The 23,302-nt window shown below is 41.9% G+C and overlaps 1 protein-coding gene across 1 annotated transcript in view; it reads left to right on the top strand.

Moving 5' to 3' along the window:
* Window positions 1-9,225: 9,225 nt before the first annotated feature.
* DNER (delta/notch like EGF repeat containing) overlaps window positions 9,226-23,302 on the top strand; it is a 389,785-nt gene continuing 375,708 nt past the window's right edge. The window contains exon 1 of the mRNA XM_077155359.1: window positions 9,226-9,522. Coding sequence (XP_077011474.1) covers window positions 9,226-9,522 — 297 coding nt within the window. The remainder of the gene's footprint in view (window positions 9,523-23,302) is intronic.

Here is a 23,302-nt window from a genome sequence, read left to right as displayed (position 1 = left end):
GAATAATAGATAGTTGGATAGATTTTAACATGTGGCAAATGTTAAAATTGGTAGATCTAGGTATCTGGGAGGGGTTTAGGGATATTTTGGCATTTTCTGTATGGGGTTTGTATTACTTTGGGAACTGTCCTGCAAGTTTGAAAATATTTCAAAGTAAAAGTTAAAAAATTACAATTACGCGTACAGAATAAAAAATATCACTTGTAGACATTCATCCAGCAGACATATTAACATCCAAAGGAACCAGTGTCCTATAGAACTTATTTTGAAGGTGCTGCTTTAAGGGCTAGAGATCTTTGAAGTTTGCCAATTATCTTTCTTATTGATTTACTGAAATTTTCTTTATATTAGGGAAATTAGCCCTTTGATTTTGATAGAAATTGAGAATATTTTTTCCCTGGTGCATATAGTGATTTTTGCCATGTGAAATTTTGAATTTTATGTTGAAATATATTTTGATCTTTTATTTTTTCATGGCTTCTGACTATATGTCACACTCCAAAATGTTCTGCCTTGGTTTCTTCTTGTATTTTTATGGTTTCATTCTTCAGTTACATTTAAATCTTTGGTCCATTTGGTATTTATTTAGATGTAAGTTGTGAGGTACAGATTTAATATTGTTATTTTCCCATATGGTCACCCAGTTGTCCCAGTAAAATTTAATGAGCCAATTAATTTTATTCTCTCCAAGTTATTTGAAATCCAGCTCTCAGCATGTACTTGTGGAAATAAATGAAGACCACCCAACTGAGGACAAAGGCTATTTATTCAGAGTTTGCTAGAGCAAGGGAGTTAACCACCATCATTTCCATTTGGCAGAGACTCCAATGCAGAGAGGGAAGTGGGATAGCTTTACAGCGGATACAAGGGAAGACTTCAAGTGTTCCCTGATTGGAGCCTGTGGGCATGAGAGGCTGGAGATGGGACAGCTAGAAGAGGGTCATCTTATGTGATTGATTATAGGTGGGCATCTTTAGCTTTTTCTTGTTGGTCCTAATTAGGAAGCAGGGGCAAAAATTAGGGAAGCTGTCAGTTACTAAGTCCTGGCTATTTTGGGTTGACTGTTCTGGGGATTGTGGTTTGACTTCCTGGGATGTTTATTAGAGATGGTGACCAACTCCTGGGCTTATTGTTACGGATAGTCATCAGAGTTTTATTTTTCTTCATTTGTATATTCAGTCCTTCACACTGTTTTTACAAACAATTAGGTATATTCTGGAATCTCAAGTATGTTCCATAAATTTACCTGTCTACTTAATGCTTTAGCACTATTCGAGTTATTTCAGCTTTATATTATGTTTTAATTTAAGGTAGGGCTAGTCCTACTTCATTACCTTTCTTTTTCAGAAGTTTTCTGGCTCCCCAAGATTGTTTATTTTTAAAAATTTTCATCTTGTCTAATTCCATACCTTTCCCCACAAATCCCATGGGTAATTTTATTGAGAGTATGCTAAAGTTGTGGATTAGCTTAGGGGAATTAATATTTATTATGTGAAATCTTCCTATTCACACTCATGATATGCCTTTATATTCAAGTTTATTTTGTATACTTCAGTGATCTTTTAAAAGTTTTCTTCTGTAAGTATCTCACATTATTATGTTTATCTCTAGGTTCTTTTTTCCCCTTTCTTGTTCCTAATGTAAATGGGATTCTCCTATCCCCACATCTATTAACTGCTTGTTGTTTGTATATGAAAGTTTTTGATCTTGTACTATTTATTTTTTACTCAGACATCTGATGGAATTATCTTATTGTTTGTAGTATATTTTGTTGGTTCCTCTAGGTCAGCTATTATATTGTCTGTATATAATGATAGTTTTATCTCCTTTCCGATAGTACTTGTTTCCTCTTGAATACTTAGAACAATATTAAATGGTGATGATATTACCATATCATCACCTAAGAACAATATTAAATGGTGATGATGATAGTGGGTATCAGTGTCTTATTTCCAACTTCATGAGTTTGTTTCTAGGTATTTCCTCATTAAGCATAATGCTGATTTTTTGGATTGTGAGAGACGTGTTGTCTCATGATAAGGTAGTAGCCATCACTTCATGTTTTATTGAGTTTTTACTTTTTAACCAAGAATGCATGTTGAATTTTCTCAAATGCCTTTCAGGATTTGTGAAGCTCATAGGATTTTCTACTTAAATATATTAATTAAGGAAAATAGATTTTCTAATACTTAATTATGCTTTTATTCTGGAAATAAACTCCACTTGGTCATTATATATTGATTTTAATCATTTGCTGGATTATTTTGCTAACAATTTTAGGATTTTTGTATCAATGTATGGATTTTTTTTTGTCTGTGTGTGCTAGCTTGATGAGTTTTGGTGGCAATGGCATATATTTTTAGTAAAAACAACTTAAATATGATGGGGGTCCTATACTCGTCTCTGAACCAATTTCTGTCACTAGGGAAATGCTTAGGCTCAAGCCACAAGAACGTTCCTGAATCTGGCAGTGAGATCAGTTTCACTTGAAGCACAGGAGCTATGGATTGCATAGGGATGGTTCCCCAAAGCAAAATAGGGGCCAGTTACCTAGAGAAGAATGGACCCTAGATGGACAAAACAACAGATATCCCACCAAAGGCAAAGTTGGTGATAATCTAGCTTGAATAGTTCAAATTCCATTTGTAGCAAAGTTAGGAAGCTTCTCTGCTTATAATTGTGCATCATCAGAAAAATACTTAGATACTTTTTTCCTTAGGCTCAAACTCTGCAGGGGAGATCCCTGGAGTAGGGCTCACGGTCCCTTCAGTTACTTATCTGGTGAACAGAAGAGTTGGAAAAGTCCTTAATAATGATTTTGTTCAGTTCAAAACTGAACATTCCCTAGTATGTTCAACGGCGCACTGGTTTGGGTCCATGGGCTGTAAGAAGATGCACTAGGGGAAGGTGTCAGGGAAAGGGTTCCATGGCCACATGAGATTGGGAAAGCTTACACAAAGTTATTCTGTGTCCTTGGTTTGTTCTACAGGACCTTTCTGCTTTTGGTATTCTAAAGGACATTGTGAACAGTGTACTCAAACATGTTTGAACATGGAGCCCCTTTTTGGGTCAGTCTCTTGGAGGACCAATATGCTATGGAAGAATAATTCTTTGGTAAATGGTGATTTAGGCAATTCCCCCAATTTACAGATTGAAATATTGAGGCCTAGAGAGAGACCCAGGTTTGCTCAGTGTTTTAGACTCCAAGGCAGGACTAAAGACCAGACCTCTGTGCCTTGTCTAGTTCCTGTTTCTTTCCTTCATTGTTTGTTCCTCTCTACCTGTTACCTCCCATGATCTGTTCTTCCATCCTTCCTAACTAACAGAGCCATGATTTATTTGGGGTGGCAGCAAGCCCAGGCATAAACTACATTCCCCAGACTCCTCTGCGGCTAGGAGGTAGCCAAGGAGATACTATCAGAAGTTATTGTGGGAGAATTCTAGGAGATCTTTTTAAAGAGGGCTGATTCTGCTGATTTTTGCTCTTCACCTTTCCTCCTTTTCCTTCTTGGAATGTGGAGATGTTGGAAGGGGCTCCAGGAACTTGAGAGCACGAGGATGGAAGCCATGAGCTAAATGAGGATGACAGAGCAGATGAAAGAAGAGGCCTGGGTCCCTGATGGCTTTGTGGAGACCCCAGTTCTTACCAGCTCTGGGCCCACAACTTCCAGACTTCTTTAATATGAGAGAATAAATCTCTAATTTGTTTTGTCCATTAACTGAAACACATTCCTTGTGGAAAGTAAGAATATTAAATATTTTTTATGTTGGCAAAGCCAATTTTTATTATATTTTATTTTATCATTATTATTTTTGGAGTGACAAAAATGTTCTAAAATTGATTGTGGTGATGAATGCACAACTATGAAACTGTGAGCCCCTTTGGATGGCTTATTTGGTGTGTGAATATATCTTAATAAAGTTGCATTTAAAAAAAAAGCCGGTGCAAGCCTTGCCATTGCCACTGGAAAATCCAAGGACTAGGACTAATCCCTCATATTCCATTTGAAGGTCTACAGCGAATTCAGCAGCAAAGGAAAGGCCTCAAACTGAACCTCTTTATTTGCAGGCCAGTCAGTGTAGAGCCTGTCTTGAAAAAACATCTCTATTTAAGTCTAGTATATTTCTCATAATAACAAAATATTGGGATTCAAAACAATTATTGAGCTTACACCAATTCTCATGTTCTCAGGAGGCTACATGAAAAGATGTGACTTCCAGTTCATGGTAGTTCAAGTGCTTTATGAAATATTTATATAGGGAAGATATGCTTCTTTGCTATCTTTTTATTCAAGACTCATCATTTAAACCTGCTCTAGATAAAATCAATATTATAGTGATAATGTAATAGAAATGAAAACTGTTTTAAACAGCTGTTAGAACAGTATTTAATTCAAATCAGAGCAAGTCTAGAGGGAAGAAAGAAAATGTGAACCTATCTTAAACACAGCAGTTAGGAATGATGCAATGATAATTCAGAATAAAATAGCCTGAATATATATGCTATAACACTTGGATGACTAGTTAGAAAAAGGATACTACTAATTAAAGGAATAAGATAATAGTATGGTGTTTGTGATCACAACGTATGCAAATTGCATTTATTCTTTGTGAAAACTCAAAAAGATACTTAAAACTCCCATGTTCTTAATATTTATATTTTTATACCACCTTCTTGTCTGATTGCCTCTTAGGCAGAAAATATTTGCAATGGAGGGAAGGCAGTATGGGAAAGTGGACAGAGCATAAATGGGGAAGTTTGGGGTCTTATCTAGTTCTGCTGCTATCCAGCCTGGGAAATCATTAACTTCCTCAGTACCTCATCTTCCTCCTCAGAAAAGACTTTCAAAGTCCCTGCCCATTCTAACATCCTACAGTTCTGTAGATCAGGAGCAGTAGGGCACCTCAAAGTAAGTAGACAAACTAAACCCTCGAATGCCCCCTCTCAACAATAAGCCAAAGCCGTGTAGGCACTGTGCATCATACCATATATTAATACATGAAATATGATGCACACATACACACATCCATATCATATATACCAACATAGTGATGCACACTGCACATGAAAACATATATGGCATATAACAACACATGAGAAATACATCATGTATAGGATGCTAACCTCATACACATATGCATATGTGATATATCATAAATGTATACATATGATAACACCATGCCATATAACTATAGATGTTAAACATACGTCATAAATACACACATATACATATACACACATATATATGATATACACACGTATAAATTATCTGTCAGGCTGCTCTGTCAGAGACTCATAGAACAGATAAAGGGTAGAGGTTCATAGACTGGGCTCTGCAGTAGGATGCCTACCTATGTTTGAGTTTTGGCCATACCACTTTCAACCTGGATGACTTTGGGCCTTACTCAACCTCACTGTGCTTCGCTTTTGTCTTCTGTTAATTGGGGGCAAGTCATAGCTTCTACTTCGTAGTGTTAGTATTAAGATTAAATGAGATAATATGTAAAAAAAAAAAAAAAAAGCCTGGTACATTGTAAATACTGTATACTTATTGTTACCACTATCTTATTTAGCTCTCCTAAGATCCCAGCAATTGCTATCTCCATGTCATTTGAGTGCCACTGAAGGTTAAAGAGACTGAGTAACTTGCCCAATGCCATTGTGGCTTCTTATTTATTTATTTTTAACTTTTAAAATTGTATAATATAACATATATACAAAGCAAAGAAAGAAAAAAGCAATACTTTTCAAAGCACTCTTCAAGAAGTAGTGATAGGGCAGATCCCAGAGTTTGTCATGGGCTACCATTCGATCCTTTCAGATTATTCCTTCTAGCTGCTCCAGTACCTAGGAGGCTAGAAGGAATAGATATATATTTTTTTATCATCACAATTGACTTTTTTTCTTTTTTGTGAAAAATAACATATATACTAAAAAGCAATAAATTTCAAAGGACATTGCAGCAATTAGTTATAGAACGGATTTCAGAGTTTGGTATGGGCTACAATTCCACAATTTTAGGTTTTTACTCCTAGGTGCTCTAAGATACTGGAGACTAAAAGAAATGTCAATATAATCATCCTCATTTGTTAACCCCTACCTTCTCTGTGTAACTCCACCATCAATTTTGATCTTTCTCCCACTCTTTAGGGGTACTGGGGCTATGCCCCATTCTAGCTTTTCATGTTGGAAGGAGCTGTCAATAAAATGGGATAGGGAGATGGAACTAGCTGATGTTTCAGAGAGACTGGCCCCTTTAGGTTTCAGGACTTATTATCTGGAGGTTGTAGGTTTCTGGAAAGTTACAGTAGTGCATGGAACCTTTGTAGAATCTTATTTATTGCCCTAGGTATTCTTTAGGATTGGCTGGAATGGTTTGGTTGGAGCTTGGCAAGTTATGATAGGTAGCAATGTCTAACCGAAGCTTGCATAAGAGTGACATCCAGAGTAGCCTCTTGACTCTATTTGAACTCTCTTAGACACTGATACCTTATTTGTATCTTTCTCCCCTATTGGTCAGGATGGCAATGTTGATCTCATGGCACCAGACTCATCCTTGGGGGTCATCTCCCACATGGCCGGATGCCACCATCATGAGTTCTGATAACAACTGTTGTGGCATTCTCCATGGCAGAAAATTGTCCCTAGGTAATGTGTTCCTTCTCACTGGGTTGTGAGCTTTTTCTTTCAAGTTGGCGCTAGTTCACCCTAGTAGCCAGGCCAAACCCTTTGCAGGGGTGTTCCCTCCTGTCCTCAAGAGGAACTGAATGTGGGAAGAGGCAGCAGAAGATATTTGTTTCCAAATAACTCCATGGGGTACAATAACTCCATGGGGTACAACTCCAGAGGGACCAATTTGCTAATGGCTGGAGAACTTTTGATGCTTTTGGGAAGAAGGTGGGCCTACATCATTAAAAAATGCATACATCAGTACCTGGGATGTTTCAGGTGAACTGAAAGTAACTTATTGCTTCACATCAGAGTTCCGGTTTGAATTGTAGTTCAAACATTGGGAGATTGTACCAGTGATGATAATCGTTAATTTTGTGTGTCAACTCGGCGAGGTTGTGGCCTCCAGTTGTTTGGTCAAAAACTGGCCTAGATGTTGCAGTGGAGGTATTTTGTAGATGGGGTTGGCATCTACAATATTTGACTATAATTAAAGGAGATTATCCTCAATAATGTGGGTGGGCCTCATTCAATCAGTTGGAGGCCTTAAGAACAAAGAACTGAGGGTCCCAGAAAGGAAGAAATTCTGCCTCAAAGCCACACCATCAAGTGCCCTTGGAATTCCTAGTCTGCCGGCCTTCCCTATGGATTTCAGACTCATTTTATTTCCCTTGTGCGTGTGTATTGATGGGAAGGAGTGACAGCATTCGTGTACCAGTCCAGCACTAAAGGTAAGAAATGTTATCTTCAGGAAAAAAAATGCCCACTCCAAGGGCACAGAAGGGAAGACAAACCCGAATGATGGGACTAGTACCAGCAGAGGGCGCTGAAGTGGCACAAAATTAAGATTAAAAAAAGAACGGTTTCAGATGGAAGCAGGTGTGAGGAAAAGTGTAGTAACTGTCGGGATCCTCTTGGATGTAGGAAGCCACTGATTCCTCCTGCCGTGTGAATCGTCTGGCTTTCAGTGACTTCCTGCAATGGGCCTCAAATGAATTTTAGGCAGCCTCGTAAGACAGACACCTGACATTCGCTCCTGTTTGCGGGAGCCGGGAGGGAGTGTGCTCCCGTTTTCACCCGAGGACTTTTAGCAGCTCCTCGCTGCTCTCCTGTGGGAATTTCCTGCATTGAATAATCTGGTGTGTCTACTTTTTTTTCACTTGCCCAGCTTTATTTTCCAGTTCCCTGAAAAAAAAAAATGTACCCCAACCGTCAATCCCAGGATGCCACATTTTCTTTTACCATACGAGCGCCTTAAAAACAGGGCAACAAGGACCCGGGAGCCTATATACATATTACATATACATACATATATATATATATATAATAGAGGTTGCAAAAGGTCAGCTGGTGAAGTCACAGCGGGCTGCGTTGTCCCTGGAGAAGGTTACCCTCCTTGGCTGCTACACCTGGGCCGGCCTGACCCGGACGCTTGGAAGAGCCGCGTGGACCCGGCCACGGCGGGTGCCCCTTCACGCCGGAGCCCGTAGGGAATCCTGCCGCTAGTAGGGCTTCTGCGAACCTGCACTTGTGACCTGTTCTTTCAGGAGTTGTGACGGCGTTCTGGGCCGGGAGTCAAGTGACCCACTGGGTTCCGGTCCAGTCTGGGCCTCAGTTTCCTCCTCCGTCCAACGGCAGGGTTGGATACTAAGATCCCGAGTCCGAGGGGCTTGGCGGGCTCCGTGCTCAGGAGAGGGCCCGCGCGCGGTGAGGCCCGGTCAGCACCAAGGACAAGGGTCCCTGCGTCCGCCGCGCCGACTCAAGGTGGCTTCCAAGCAAACCCTGGGGAAGAGCGGGTGTCAGGGCTCCGGGGCTCAGGGGCCGTGCAGAGAGAGCGGAGCGTCGCGGGGAAGCTTGGAGAGAGGGGGAGGGCAGCCCCGGGGAATGAGGTAAGGCCGGCCCCGCAGCGGTCTCACAGCTTCTGCGCCAAGAGGCAGCGGGTGGCCCCCGCGAGCTGCCGCCGCCCCTCCCTTCGCTCCGCGGCGCCCCCGCCTGCAGCTGCCCAGCTCTTGGGGAACGCACCCGCTACGCCCATCAGCGGCACCCCGAAAAATCCTCCGTCCCTTTTCTTGCCGGAGCAGCGCCCAGCTCCCCGCCCAGGCCCGCGCCGCCTCGGGCATCCTTTTGAAGACCGCCAGGACTCGGACCCCACTTTCCGGGCTGGGGGTCCCGATTTGCCTTCCTTTTCCTCCTGCCCCAACTCCTGCGGGTCCCCACATTGTTTCCCTCGGGGCCAGGGTCCCCGGGCATCCCGGGCTCGTGGAAGGGGCGTCAGCCAGGGACAAAGGGCAAGAGCTGAGCCGAGGCGCCCCCGCCCGGCGGGCCCTGTTCGGGGCTCCAGGGGTCTTCCCTGCATCCCGCCCCCACCGGCCCCGCCCCCATCGGCCCCGCCCCGCAGGCCCCGCCCGCCGTTGCCCCGGGAACCGCGGATCCCGCAGCTGCAGAAGGCGCGCGGCCCTGCCAAGCAGCCTTCGTCGCCACCGCCGCCGCCGCGCCCTAGCTCGGGTTCCGTGCCCCGCGCCGCTCTCGGCCCCTGCTCCAGCACCCGCCGGGCCATGCCACCCCGCCGCGCCCCGGCACTGGGGCGCCCGCTCCAGCCCGGCACGCAGCTGCTGCCGGCGCTGGCCCTGCTGCTCCTCCTGCTGCTCGGCGCGGAGCCCCGCGGCCGCTGCCTGGCCAGCCCCGTGCCCGCCGCTCCCCTGCCCGCGCCCGGGCCGTGCGCCGCGCAGCCTTGCCGGAACGGGGGCGTGTGCACCCCGCGCCCGGCGCCTGGCCCGCAGCCGTCGGTCCCCGCGGGCGAGCTGGGCTACAGCTGCACCTGCCCAGCTGGAGTATCCGGTGCCAACTGCCAGGTGAGTGGACGCGGCGCCGGACGCCTGGCACCGGCTTTTCCCGCTTCAGGAGGGGCTGGTTCTGCTCTCCAGGCCAGCCTGAAAGCGGACCCCTGGGCCGACCCTACAGGTGCCGGTCCCCTGCTCACCTTGACCTCCTGGTCGTGCCATCCCGGGGCTGTGGGGGCGTGCCGTCCCAGGGCCTGGGAGCCACCTCCGTTCCCGTGCTCTTGGCACCATCGTTTGCCATCGAGTGGCGCGTCCCTCCCGGCTCCAGCCGAGCCATGCTCCGCTAGAGCGCTGTCTCGGTGCCCGCGGTGGCAGCGTGGAGGAGAGCCGGCCCCAAGTGCCCCGGCGAGGTGTGCAATGTCTCGGTGGCTCCTGCTCCTTGTCCTGCTGGACCTCTGCAGGGTGTGGCGTGGGAGGCAGGTGATGGCTGGCTCCGTGCCAGGTGGCGGGCCACTTTCCTTCACTTCCTCAACCCTTGCCTGTCAACAGCCGTTCTGAGCTCGTCGGAGGCATTCGAGGGGTCATTGCCCAGGGGGCTTGGTGTGTCGCCCTCCGGCTTGGCGCACTCCTCGAGACGCGCTCTTGGGGCTGGCTGGCACTGGGAAGCTTCAAGGAAACGGGTGGTGGTGCTGAGCAAGGGGAGAGGGCCAGAGACCGCTCGTAGATTGGGGATTTCCAGGAGAATTTTGGCAGAAATAATAAATGCGACTGGATTAGAAGTATGTAAGAGCTCGGCGAAACCTAATTACCTACTAACAACGTCTTCTAAAGGCTGCTTAGTAGTGTCTTGCATGCAGGTACGAAAAACCCGATGCTCTATTTCAGGGTATGGTCAGAAAATGAATTTACCTGAAATGATTAAATTAAACCAAGCTGAGGTGAAACACATTTGGGATCACATGCTTTCTTTCTTATATTTAGAGGTGGAGGAATTTGTTTCATATAAATTTGATCAAAGCTTACCGACTTACTCAGACTGTTCAAATGGGCCCTATTTCAGTGGAGGAAAAAGACCACCCTTTCCGTACGATAGGTTTTAATTTTTTTTCTTTTTCTTAATAGGGGAAAGTGGGATTGAGAAGCTTGACTTTGCCAGTCAGGAGTTTTGCTATTTTAATAACAAGGTATCCAGCTGAATCTATCTTTCCAGTGTTGTGCTCTTCCTCTTTGTTAGCTGATTTCAACAGGCTTTAATTCCTTCAAAAAAAAGTGTGTGTGAGTGTATTATGTGACCATCAGTAGGTTTGGGATATTATAAAGGCCATTTGGAGAAATGCTTGTTGGAACCATTAGAATATAATCTTGCTTTTGGAAAAATTAAAAAAACTGCAAATTAAAAACCAGAGAATGGACTCATACCAATTTAGCCCTGTGGATTGAGGATTTATATGACTTTCCCTGAAGGAATGAGTTGCCTGAATACTTCTACCAAACTGGTGTTGTATTTATGTGTCTGAATTATATCTTTGAAAGAAATAGTTAATTTGGACCCAGTGAGAATGGACCGGAGAAGGTAGGACAGCAGTGTATATCAGTTTAGGTAAATGGGAAAAAACACCTGACCTTGGGAATTGAACTCAGCTCTGAGATATTTTTGGCAACTTCAAAAATACAGATAAGATGTCTTGAAGAAAGAGAATGAGATTTTTAATGCTTGCTAAAGATGACTAATAGAGAAGCATAAATATTTTGATGTATCTATTAGATAGTGGTTGGATATATAATGTTATTCATCCAGGAAACAGTCACGAACTGATACATAAATATTGCAGAACCAAGTGGTACAAACCAGACTCAGGTTTCCTGCACAGCTCCCATCTGAGGCAGGCTTTGTTAGACGTGCCCACCTGAGGAGAAGCAATGCAAGATGCTTTGAGAAGAGACAGCTGAAGTATCTGTAATTCTAACAGGGGAGCTTAGCACATATGGAATCGGATCCGGCTTGGTTACCCAGAGGAATTTACTGAGATCATTTGGAGTCTTATAACCCATAAAAAATTAGTTTCTGATGATTTCAATTTAATCCTTCATGATCTTGCAGCAAGACTTTGAGACTATTATTTCTGTGAAAAAACAAACAAACATGAAAGGCCATCTCAATTGAGAAGTCAGACAAAAAAAAAAAAAAAGAACAACCCACCAATGACGGAGAAGGGAAATGGACGTTAGCCACTGTGGACAGTGTGGTAGCTGAAACCAGACCTGATGCTCACTGGGTAAACTGGAAGTGGGATTTTACCTGGGTGTGAAGAGAATCTTCTAAACAGACAGCTTCATCCCCTCTTCTCCCAGCTGCAAGGACAATAAAGTTAATAATGCAAACCGTAGCACCTAACCTTGTGGATCTTTTTGTGTGTGTGTGGAGAAAATGAAGAAAATCTGAAACCACTAATTGGGATTAAAACGGATGTCGGCTGCCTTCAGCGTTCCTGTTGGCTGCCTAGTTGACCCTGCGCAGCCTCTGGGGGTCCAGGTGATGCTTCTTGAGTTGCCCGAGTGAACTGCTTCATGTCTCCCGCTGGGTTAGGGAGCTGTGTGGAGTGAAGGGAGCGCTGCGGGGTTAAACCTGCTGTGACAGGTGACCTCACCTGTTGGGGGCTCGAGTTCCTCATCTTTGGGGAAGGGATCTACCTCACAGGGTTTGTGATAGAGTCTGAGTCCATTTTTTGAGGTTTGCTGACATCTTTCAAGCCTCCCCTTGCCATCCTCCCTTTATGCTCACACCCGGGCAAGCTGATACGCGAGCCCCGTTGCTCCCTTTTTTTGAGGCTGGTGGGAGGCTCCAACCAGTAAATTCCTGCCCGCGCTCCTTGGCCCCACTCCCTAACCTCGGCGCAAACCCAAGCCGGTCTCCTGTGCCTGCTCTCTCCAGCCATTTTCAGACCTGCGTGGCAGCTGCCCAGCTCTTCCCAGAAAGCTCCATTAGGTGACCAGTGAACCTATTTATAGCCTCTTGGTGCATGTGTGACGTCATCGCTCGACTTCTGAGCCACATTTTGGGTGGGGGTTCATCTTACTCCAGGGAGGGGGTGTGTGGCTACAACAAGGTTAAATTAGCATGCTAAGTCATTGGGCACCTGTGGTGCTTCTTTAAATGTCATTTCTTTTCTTTCTTTCTCTCTTTTTTTAAAACTCTCTGCATGTTCTGTATCCTAACTGTATGAGGTAGATAGAACATGTGTCATCGTCACCTTCGTCAGATGTAGAAACCTGCCCATTTTCATAGAGTGACTAACCCAAGGTCTCATGTTTTGCCACTACCCTGAAAATCATATAACCCTTAAAAGGCACATTTTCTTTGTCCTTGAACACACTTAGATACACATTTTAAATCACAAGGAGTTCAGTTGACTCTAAGAATGTGTTTGGAAATCTCATTTATAGAGATTTACTAATAACAAAGAACACAATGGCAGCTAACCCTCTCTCAAGCCCTTGTCACGTGCCAGCCCTCTTCCAGGGCTGGGCAAATGTAACTTGCCAATCCTAGCAGTGTGTATCCACGTTTTATAGGTGAAGTGCAGAAGAGTTAAATGACTTGCCCAAGGTCACACTGCTAACAAGCGATAGAGCGGCTGTGAGCCAGGTAGGCTGGCTTGATGTAGGGCTGTTGAGTATAAAGGGTGGAAATGGCAGTCCAGCCCTGCCGTTTTTATCTATGTGACCGTGAGTGAGAGATATAACCTCTTGTGGTCTTACCAGTACAAAGAGGACAAAGTGATTTCCGAGGCTCGGTCTTGCTGTGAAACTCTGAGCTTGCACGACTGTGCTCTGCTGAGTAAAAAGGCATAGAAGTGACCAAGACACAGCAAATGGCCCTTATATCGGGTACCTCGGGTTAGAATTCTGGGTCCTTTAGGAAGTTATTTTTACCACTATAAAAAGCAAATGGAGGGCGGGCCACAGTGGCTCAGCAGGTAGAGTTTTTGCCTGACATGCCAGAGATCCAGATTTGATTCCTGGTGCCTGCCCACTTAAAAAAAAAAAAAAAGTTTTAAAAAGCAAATGGACACTAAACAAAAGAAATATGAATATTTGTGATGGATTTTAAAAAAATCAACCTTTTTAAAAATTGAGGCTGCACTGGCTTTTCTGACTCATGTCGGAAGCAGGAGTCAGAAGTGGCAGCTGCTGGTTCAATATTTCTTTTCCAGTGAGTGTCACAGAGATACCTCTCTGCTGTTGGGCCAGCCATCAAAGGGAGGGATGATTTAAATATGTATTATTTTGTTTGTAAAGCTTTTTTTAAATCTTAATAATTATTTGCCAAATAGTCAAGCAGTGAGACACCTGTTTGTTTTTTTATTAGATGTTTCCTAGGGATCTTATCTTTGGGGATTATAATGAAAATGTGTCAATTTCTTTACTTGGGGGAAAAGGGGGCTTGTGCAGCTGTTGTTTATGTAAGTTAATTTTACTCGCTAAGCTGATTCTGTAATCCTCTCCTGATTAAACATGCTAACTTGAAACAAAGGTTCTGCTTCTAATGAACCCATTTTTGATCAGGGTTTCTAACAAACAACAAAGGATTCTTATTCTCTGTGCAGCATATGCTTCTTCACTAGACATTTTACACACAATCATGAGCACAAACTTGCTTTGTGATATGAGCAAGGAATATTGGCTGAGAAGTCAGGAGATATCACTTCCTTCTCTGCCTTTTCAATGGCATTGGGAGACCCAAGCTTTCGGTGACCTTGGGAGAGCAGTGGGACATCCCTGGCTCTTTAGTGTTCTGTTCTCTAAAATGGACTTTTCATGCTCATCTTATTTTCTTTATAGAAATAACATAGTCACAAATGAGAACGTAGAAAAGGTTTTTTTAATCAGTATAATGAAATATGTGAGAATGAATTTTCAAACTTATCAAAAAGTAAAACATTGCACAAATACAAGGTAAACCAAGAAAAGTATACTTTTCCCCTACAAAATGTAATCACAATAATTTATTCAGGATCTGTGCTTGTTTTCCTTAAATGAACAGACTCAGCTTTTTATTCCTATTAGTATGAGTTATGCTACAACATAAGTTTCAAGAATGAAGAATTCTTTGTTAAAAATGTTTAAATGTGCAATTCTTTTTGTTCTGAAATAAACTAATAATTTCTCTGAAAATTCTCAGTGACTTGATGCTTTACCTTGAAAGGAAAGACAAAAGCTTGTTGAAATTTCTTGCAATGACTTGAATAAAAGAAGGAAACAATTGTTTCTCCTGGTTTATTAAAATGAATGATTTACTTTGTTTGTTTGGTGTATTCTTAGGATACATTGCTTTTCTCGACTTGGCCACCTGACAAAAATGCATTCCTCCCTTTAGCGTCTTTGCTTAAGCTTCTCACGTGACAGAGAACCATCCAAAATGGTTTTGCTTATGCCCTCATTTCACAGGCATCAGACAGGGAAGAAAACCCAGTCTGAAGTTGAAGGGTATGTGAGTCAGAGAGCAGAAGGCCTGAGCTGTATTTTTAGATTCCCTTACCAACTCAGTAGGTAGCTGTGGTCTGAGTTCCTTAACCTTATGGCAGTTACTATAGAATCTTGCCTTCCAGATAGAAATCATCAGCATCACAGCAAAGTTGTGTAGAGACAGAATTTCTTTATATTTACTATTTCTCTCCCTCTACACCAGCTTTGGTGCCCAATCCTGGCGGCTCTTTAGAATCACACCTGGGAAGCTTTTACCAAAACGATGCGCTGGGTTCTACCATCTCCACCACCATCTGATTTAATTGGTCTTGGGCGCTGGTAATTTTTAAATGATGCCCAGGTGATTCTACTCTGCCACCAGGGTCTCTTGCCTCTCCTGCTGGGCGCCCTTGGCGGAGAGAAGCGGTGCAGCCAGATCTGCTCTTGATGGTTCTCACTTGGAGCATGTCCGGGTTTTCAGTCCTGGACTTTGTGGCTCACACCATCGTCGACTGGCATAGGCTTTGGATCTCAGAGCAGACTTTTCCAGTGAAGGAGACCAGGTGGCATGTGGTGGAGTAGAAAGAGTCCAGGCTTGGGAGACAGACCTAGGTCGGAATCCAGCTCTGGGTATCCTTGGAAAAGTTGCTTATTTCTTGGAGTCTTGGTTTTCTCATCTGTGAAAATGGGATCCTGATGCCAGCTTTGAAAATTGTTGTGACTTAGAAAAGTGTCTAGACCAATAACTAGCACGTAGGAGACACCTAATAAAAGTAGCCTTTGTGCATGTCTATAATAGGAACCTTATTGATTTCACGTTTTTTTTTAATAAAAATGGGGGATTGAAACTCCCCTTACCTTGGCACCCCCCACCAAAACAATTATCTCAGACCTGATTTCCAAGGGGACTAAAATTTCATCAATAGAGATTCATTTATTTGGTTGTGATGTTCCAGATGTTAGAAAACTTGGATTATTGTACTGATTACCCACACCATTCACATCCATTAACTCCTCCTCTCTCACTCCCTGTCCCCCCATCCTGATGGGTTCAAAGAACAATGAAAACCTGGCAAGGCTCTAGCAGTCTAGATTTTATGGAGTAATTGTTTTTATCTGAACACATTAACCTGTCTTCTGTCAGAGAACATGCTGTGAATCTTAGGGCAGTTTCTTTAAGTGGTGGGGCTTCTCTGAACACCCCCTCTTACCCCGCCTCCGCAGCCCAAACAGCCTATCCCAGGGAGAGAGAGGGCAGAACCGAACCAGGGCACTATAAACCTCCAAGGTAGGGAACCTTTCATCCGTGCAGACAGGCAGGCACCTGGCACAGTGTGTGCACATTGCTGAAGAAATACCAGCCTCAGAGGGTGCAGCTGTGGGCCCCAGGATGTGGACAGACCTTAGGGAGGTTTGGGGACGGGGCCATGTTTAGCAGGAGGAAGGGGCATTGAAGACAGATTTTAGTTCATAACTTTAGTGTAGTTAGTAACTTTAATAGCTTTCCCTAGTCTCAGGTCTGTTCTGGGGAGCACATGACGATTTTCACGAAATCTTCTCCAATAGGGTTGGCTTTTAATTTTTCTAATTGAACTTTCTTTTCAAAATACTTATCTATTCTGATGAACTAAATCAGGGATTGGCAAAGTATGGTCCACAGGCCAAATTTGTAGATCCAGTCCTCCATTCCCACTCCCAGCTAACATTTTTTAATATTTGAAAAAAATCAAAATAAGAAAATTGTGTGACATATTAAATTTATGGCATTCAAATTTCAGTGTCCAATAAAAAAGTTTTATAGGAACACAATCTTGCTCATTAAGTTATGTATTGTCTGTGGCTGCTCTCATGCCACATCAGCAGAGTTAACTCCAGAGCCAAAAATATTTAATATCACATCCTTTACAGAAAAAATTTGGTTTCTCCTCCTTTCCTCCTCTTCCCTACCATCCCTTCTTGATCTGTGTTTTAGTTTTCTGACAGCTAAAACAGATAATAGGATGTGGATTGGCTTAATCAATGGGAATTTATTGGCTCATGGTTTTGAGGCTAGAAGATGTCCAAAATTGAAGTGTCACTAAGGCTGTCATTAGGCCCAGAGAACTGGCACTCTGGGGCTGGCTGTCAGTATGCCTTGTTCCTTGGCTTTTCTGTCACGTGGTAATGCACATGATAAATCTTAACATGCAAATATTCCAAACATGGTGTTCAATCAGTGGCTCACAATACCATCACATAGTTGTTCTGTTGACTTCTGCCTTATTCCCATGTCTCTCTCTGTCTGATTTCATTCTGCTTATAAAGGACTCCATCAATAGGATTAAGACTCCTCCTGATTCGGTTGGGCCACACTTGAACTAAAATAATCTCCTCAAAAGGTCCTATGGCAATAGGTTCACATCCACAGGAATGGATTAAGTTTAAGAACATGTGTGCTGGTTTGAAAGGATTATGTACCCTAGAAAAGCCATGTTTTAATCCTGATCCAATCTTGTGGGAACAACCATTTCTTTTAATCCTGATTCAATACTGTAGGTTGGAAACGTTTGATTAGATCATCTCCATGGAGATGTGACACACCCAATTGTGGGTGTGATCCCTTGATTAGGTGGAGATGTTACTCCACCCATTCTAGGTGGGTCTTGATTTAATACAGTCTTTAAAAGGGAAAATACTTTGGAGAAAGACAGAGAAGACAGAAACAAGAGAAATAATAGAAACCTCAGAGTCAACAGAAACTTCACAGTAGAGGTGACACAGATGTGGACATGTGGAGAACAGAGACATGGATATTTGGAGATGCTAGGAGCCCAGTAGACATTGTCAGGAGATGTTAAGCAAGCCAGAACCTGGAGAGAGCCAAGGGAAGCTAAGAGATGAAGGCCATCTCTGGAGAAGTAAAATGAGGAACCCCCACAGGAGCAGAGGCTGAAAGCAATGGAGCCCAGGAGCAAGGGACCTACAGATGCCAGCCAAGTGCCTTCCCAGCTGACAGAGGTGTTCCAGACCCACTGATCTTCCTTGAGTGAAGGTAACCTCCTGTTGGTGTCTTAATTTGGACACTTTCACTTCCTTAGAATTGTAAACTTGTAACTTATTAAATTCCCCTTTTTAAAAGCTGTTCCAGTTCTGGTATATCACATTCCAGCGGCTTGCAAACTAACACAGCTCCAAGCTACCACAGTGGGTAATGGTAGCACAGGTTCTAATGCATAAGGCTGAGGTGGGGGTGGGACTGGTGAATAAACAGAGTCTTTCAGCAAATTGCTTAAATCTCAAGAGTCATTGTAGGTAGACTTTAACTTTTCATTTTAAATCAGTCCTTGCTCAAAATATTTGGACACTGTCTATTTCCAGGCAAGTATGTGGAGTAGGGAACAGAAATGCTGGCTGTTGGGATTTTCCATGTGGATGAGAATTCCAGCTCAGATACTAAAGCTGTTTGGCTACTGGCAAGTTATTAGCTTTCCTAAGCCCCATTTTCTCTTTCATAAATGGAAGGATTAGAGAGTTACTAGAAAAGCCCCTGACACAAAGTAGGTCCTCTATAAATATGCACTTCTATCTTTGTAAAAGTGATCATTATTTTCATTTTATAACTAAAGAAACCTACTTGGTCCTACAGTGTAGTAATTGTACCCTGTTTTAGTTTGTAAAATTTGCAGGAATGCAATATACTAGAAATGGAGTGGCTTTTAAAAAGGGGAATTTATTAAGTTGCAAGTTTACAGTTCTAAGGCTGTGAAAATGTCCAAACTAAGGCATCTAGGGAAAGATACCTTGATTCAAGAAAGGCCAATGAAATTCAGAGTTTCTCTCTCAGCTGGGAGTCTGCTTGTTTTCTCTCTTCCTATTGTAAGGCTTCCCCAGGGGCATTTTCCTTCTGCATCTCCAAAGGTCTCTGGCTGTAGTCTCTAAAGCTTTTCCCAATATGGTTCCCTCTTAAAGGGTTCCAGTAAGTGACCCCACCTTGAATGGGTAGAGACACATCTCCATGGAAACCATCTAATCAAAAGTTATCATCCACAACTGGGTGGGTCACATTTCCATGGATATGATCACAAAGCTCCCACCAAGCAATAATGAATAAGGATTAAAGAACATGGTTTTTCTGGAGGTACATAACAGCTTCAAACTGGCATGTACCTCAGTTTAGAAACGCTCTTAATTTCAGTTCACTTCCTGTGGTTGTGAGTCCATCGTAAATAGGATCTCTTGAAGACCCTGCGAAGAGAAAGAAACCAGAAGCCAATCAGAGAAAGACGGAAGAAGTCAGAAACAGGAGGCCAGTGGAAACCCAAGAAAGAAAGGAGAAGCTGTTGCCATGTGACAGGGAAAGAGAAGGATGACCAGCAGCCAGCACCAGGACGCTACAGTCTTCAGGGAGAAAGCAAGCTGTTTTAGTTTGCTAGCTGCCGGAATGCAATATACCAGAAATGGAATGGCTTTTAAAAAGGGGAATTTATGATCATGATGATGAATATGCAACTATGTGATGATATTGTGAATTGCTGAGTGTATGTGTTGGGAATGTTTGTGTTTCTTGTAATTTTTTTTTAATTAATAAAAAATTTTAAAAAATACAAGGGAGCACCAAAAAAAAGGGGGGGGGGGAATTTAATAAATTGCTAGTTTACATTTCTAAGGCCATGAAAATGTCCTAATTAAAGCAAGTCTATAAAAATGTCTGGATTAAGGCTTTTCTAGGGAGCATAAATCCTTTCAAACTGGCACATAAGCCTTGCCCACATGTGAGCCAATAAGTTATCATTGCTTAAACCAACCCATTGTGTTGTACTTGTCACGGCCAGTGGCAAACTAAGGCATCAGTTCAGTGACAGAGTTGGGGATCTGGACCTAGGCTTTGTAGCTTCCAATATTACTGAATAGTTGCCTCAACCTCTTCCTTATTTTCTTACTTTGAAAGTGAGTACCTGAGGGGAGCGGTAGAGAAAGAAGGGAGAGGGAGTTCAGTTGTAGCAGTTTTACTTTCGGTACTGACGTCTTGGGTTCCCATCAGGTCAAGGTTTTTCTTTCTTAAAGAGAAAGAAGAGGTATAGAGCTTTTGAGAAAGAAAAAGGATTTCAGAAATGCAATAAGTATACTTAAAAGAAAGGCACTTTAAAAGAAAAATGTGTCTGCCATCTTTTGTTAACGGCTCCTGAAAGCAAGTGCTATCCTTTAGAATTTTAATGCTGGCACTTATCTGGTTCTTGTAGTTCATTTAAAGGAGAGTTTGGAATTACTTTTGGTTTTCTCAAGCAGATTGAAGCTCCTTTGTGGGAGGCATGCTGTGGTGGGAGTCATCACAAGAGATGTAGTCCCTCCTTTCCCTGGGAAACCAGAGCTGCAGGGTCTCAAGAAGTGGACTGATGCCAGCAGACTGGAAGGACAGCTGGTTTACGGTGATTGCCTTTCACTCGGCATCCAGATCAGACTCCTGAAATGTGTCACTTGGAGCAAAATCCCATGCTTAACATTTCATGCAAAATGGAATGTATGAGAACAGAAAAGTGTTAAATATATGCTCTGTATATTAGCTTAGAAAGGGAAGACTTCATATGGGAACAACGAAAAGAAAACCAAACCTGTAACTTCAACTTGACCTCCCTTCTTGCTCCTTAGAGAAAGAATTCCCATACTTTTTTCATTTTTAAAAAATTAAGGTATTACATTTGGTAAATTCATCCATTTTAAGCATATTGTTCTTTGAATTTTGACATACAATTGTATAACTACCACGAAAATAAAGATATAAAACTACACTAGCAAACCCCCTGCCCTCCTGAATTTCCTTGTGCCCCTTTGTAGTAAACCTTCACCCCAGCCCCTGGCAGCCACTGGTTTGATTTCTGTTACTATAGTTCTGCCTTTTCCAGAATGTCATATAAATAAAACCACACAACATGCAAGCTCTTTCCATTTAGCATATGTTTTTGAGATTGATCCATGTGGTTATGTGTGTCAGTAGTGTTTTGTTTTTAATTGAGAAGTATTTCATTATATGGATATACCACAAATTGTTTATTCTTTCACCATTTGATGACATTTGGGTTATTTCCAGTTTTTGACAATTATGAGCAAAACTGCCATAAACACTCATATACAGATCTTTAAGTGGCTAAGTTTTTGCTTCTCTTGAGTAAATACTGAGGCTTGCAGCTCCTGATATGGGAATGTTTAACTTTATAGGAAACTGCCACAGTGTTCCCCAGAATGCTGTACCATTTTACAGCCTATCAGCCATAAATGAGGGGGTCACTTTTGCTGGCTCCTTATCAGACCTGGGTGTGGTTGGTGATTTTGATCTTAGCTATTCTAATAGGTGTGTAATGGCATCACATTGTAGTTATAATTTTCATCTTTGTATTGGCTAATGATATTGAGCATCTTTTCATGGGCTTATTTGTCATCCATATCTCTTCTTTGATGAAGTGTCTGTTCAAATATTATTCCCATTTTCAAAATTGGGTTTTTTATTTTGTTATTGAGTTGTGAGAGTTATTTATATATTTTGGCTAAAATTCTTTATTCAGCTTGCAATTTACAAATATTTCCTCCCACTGGACCACTGGATCCAGCACCAAAGTGTCAAAGGCTTTGAGGAGAAAGCATTGCCTTGTTGATGTTTTGATTTTGGACTTTTCCTAGCCTCCAAACCATGTTATTTAAGTGAATGTGTTGGATGATCATCAAACTGTGATAAGGGATTGAAACCTATGAATAAGTGATGAAAAAGGCCTTTTGGTAAATATCATCTCCCCCTCTTCCCCTTTCCTGCCAATCTCCAACCTTTGAACTAGTCATTGTTTACATTTTGGTGTGTGGCTTTACATTTTCCTCTCTCTACATATAAAACATACGTGGCATATGCACATGCAATTATTTTATATAAAAATTAAATTCTGTTATGGGTACGGTGCTACAACTTTTTTCTTAATCTATTTTGAATAACTTACCATGTTTTGAACCAAAGAGTAAAATCATTCTTTTTGACTGCCAAAAAATATTCCATCGTGGGAATATTTATATATTCAGTCCTTACTTAAGCACATTTGGAATTTTTTTCCATTTTTTTTCTATTATGTTGCAGCTTATGTATGTATGTCTACTCACTTCTGCAAGACTTTCTTAAGGCTGATTGTCTCATAATAAAATCTAGGTCAAGAGTTACATACATTAAACATTCTAATAAATATTGCTAAATTGCCATCCAAAAAAGTTGGGCGATTTACATATATACTAATAGCAGGTGAGAATGCCATTTCTCCCACACTTATGTCAATACTGGTATCCTGAATTTTAATTTTCTCTGTTAGCTGATAGACAAAACATGGTATCTCATTGGTTCTCTTTGCATGTTTAATAATTATAATTTCTTGTAGATTGCTTGTATATATTTTTGCTTCACTTTCTTTTGGTTGCTGTTTTATAAAAAATTGATTTGTGATAGCACTTTGCTAATGAGGGAAATTCCTTTTGTCCTTTGGGTTGTAAATTTATGGCCCCTTTGCTGTTTTTCTTTTGACTTTATGTTTATTGTTTTTCCCTTTAGAATTTTATAACTTCTGGTTTTTATTTAGTCAAACTTCTTGATGGGGTGGTTGATAAATTTTAATTAGTGCTCTTATGTTTGATATAGACTAATACTATATGATATTTTGAGAATCTGTTTGCACCAAGAATTTGCTTTTGAGGAATTGGATTTTGGCCAAGATTTATATTGATCCCATTATTTCTTTAGAATGTACATTTAAATATAGCCCCAAATTATGTTTAGTTTAAGAAGGGCTAGCATAGATTTTCTAAATGATATTTAAATACTTTTAATTTATCTTGACTTCTTTGAGGCTGGAACAGTTAAACTGTTTTATCAAAATTCCTCATTTCTTCTTTTTTACAAAGAACAGCTTGGCATATTTTCCCCTTTAATAATTGGCTTGGGTTCCTTAGTATTATGTTAAAATCACTAAGTTAATTTTAATGGCATTATTGGATATAGAGTATTTATTAAAAGTTCTTTATGATCTAACTGATCTGATTTCAAATAGAGTTCTTCATGGAGGCTCAGGCTGAAAAAGACTGATCCTAATAATTCAGCAAAATGCAAATTTCCCTTATGCTTTAATCTCCACATTACATTTTTAGCTCCATTTTTCCTTGAGGATAACCTCATTTCTCCTGACTGGGAATTTTTATGGTCCTCTGTCTTCATTTTCACTCTTTAAAATTAGCTTTTGGTTTCTTTTGGTGGTGCAAAAGAGGATTCTTTTATTTCTGTAGAAAAGCCTCATAATGAGCGAAATAATAGGAGAGACAGAGAAATGAGAACTCATATTAGCATATCTGTGTGGCCCCAAATAAACTCTCAGCTGGAGAGAAGTAA

This window comes from Tamandua tetradactyla, chromosome 3, assembly GCF_023851605.1.
Source record: "Tamandua tetradactyla isolate mTamTet1 chromosome 3, mTamTet1.pri, whole genome shotgun sequence".
Taxonomy (NCBI): Eukaryota; Metazoa; Chordata; class Mammalia; order Pilosa; family Myrmecophagidae; genus Tamandua; species Tamandua tetradactyla.
The sequence above is the reverse complement of the archived record's forward strand: the minus strand, read 5'-3'. Positions and strand labels throughout refer to the sequence as shown.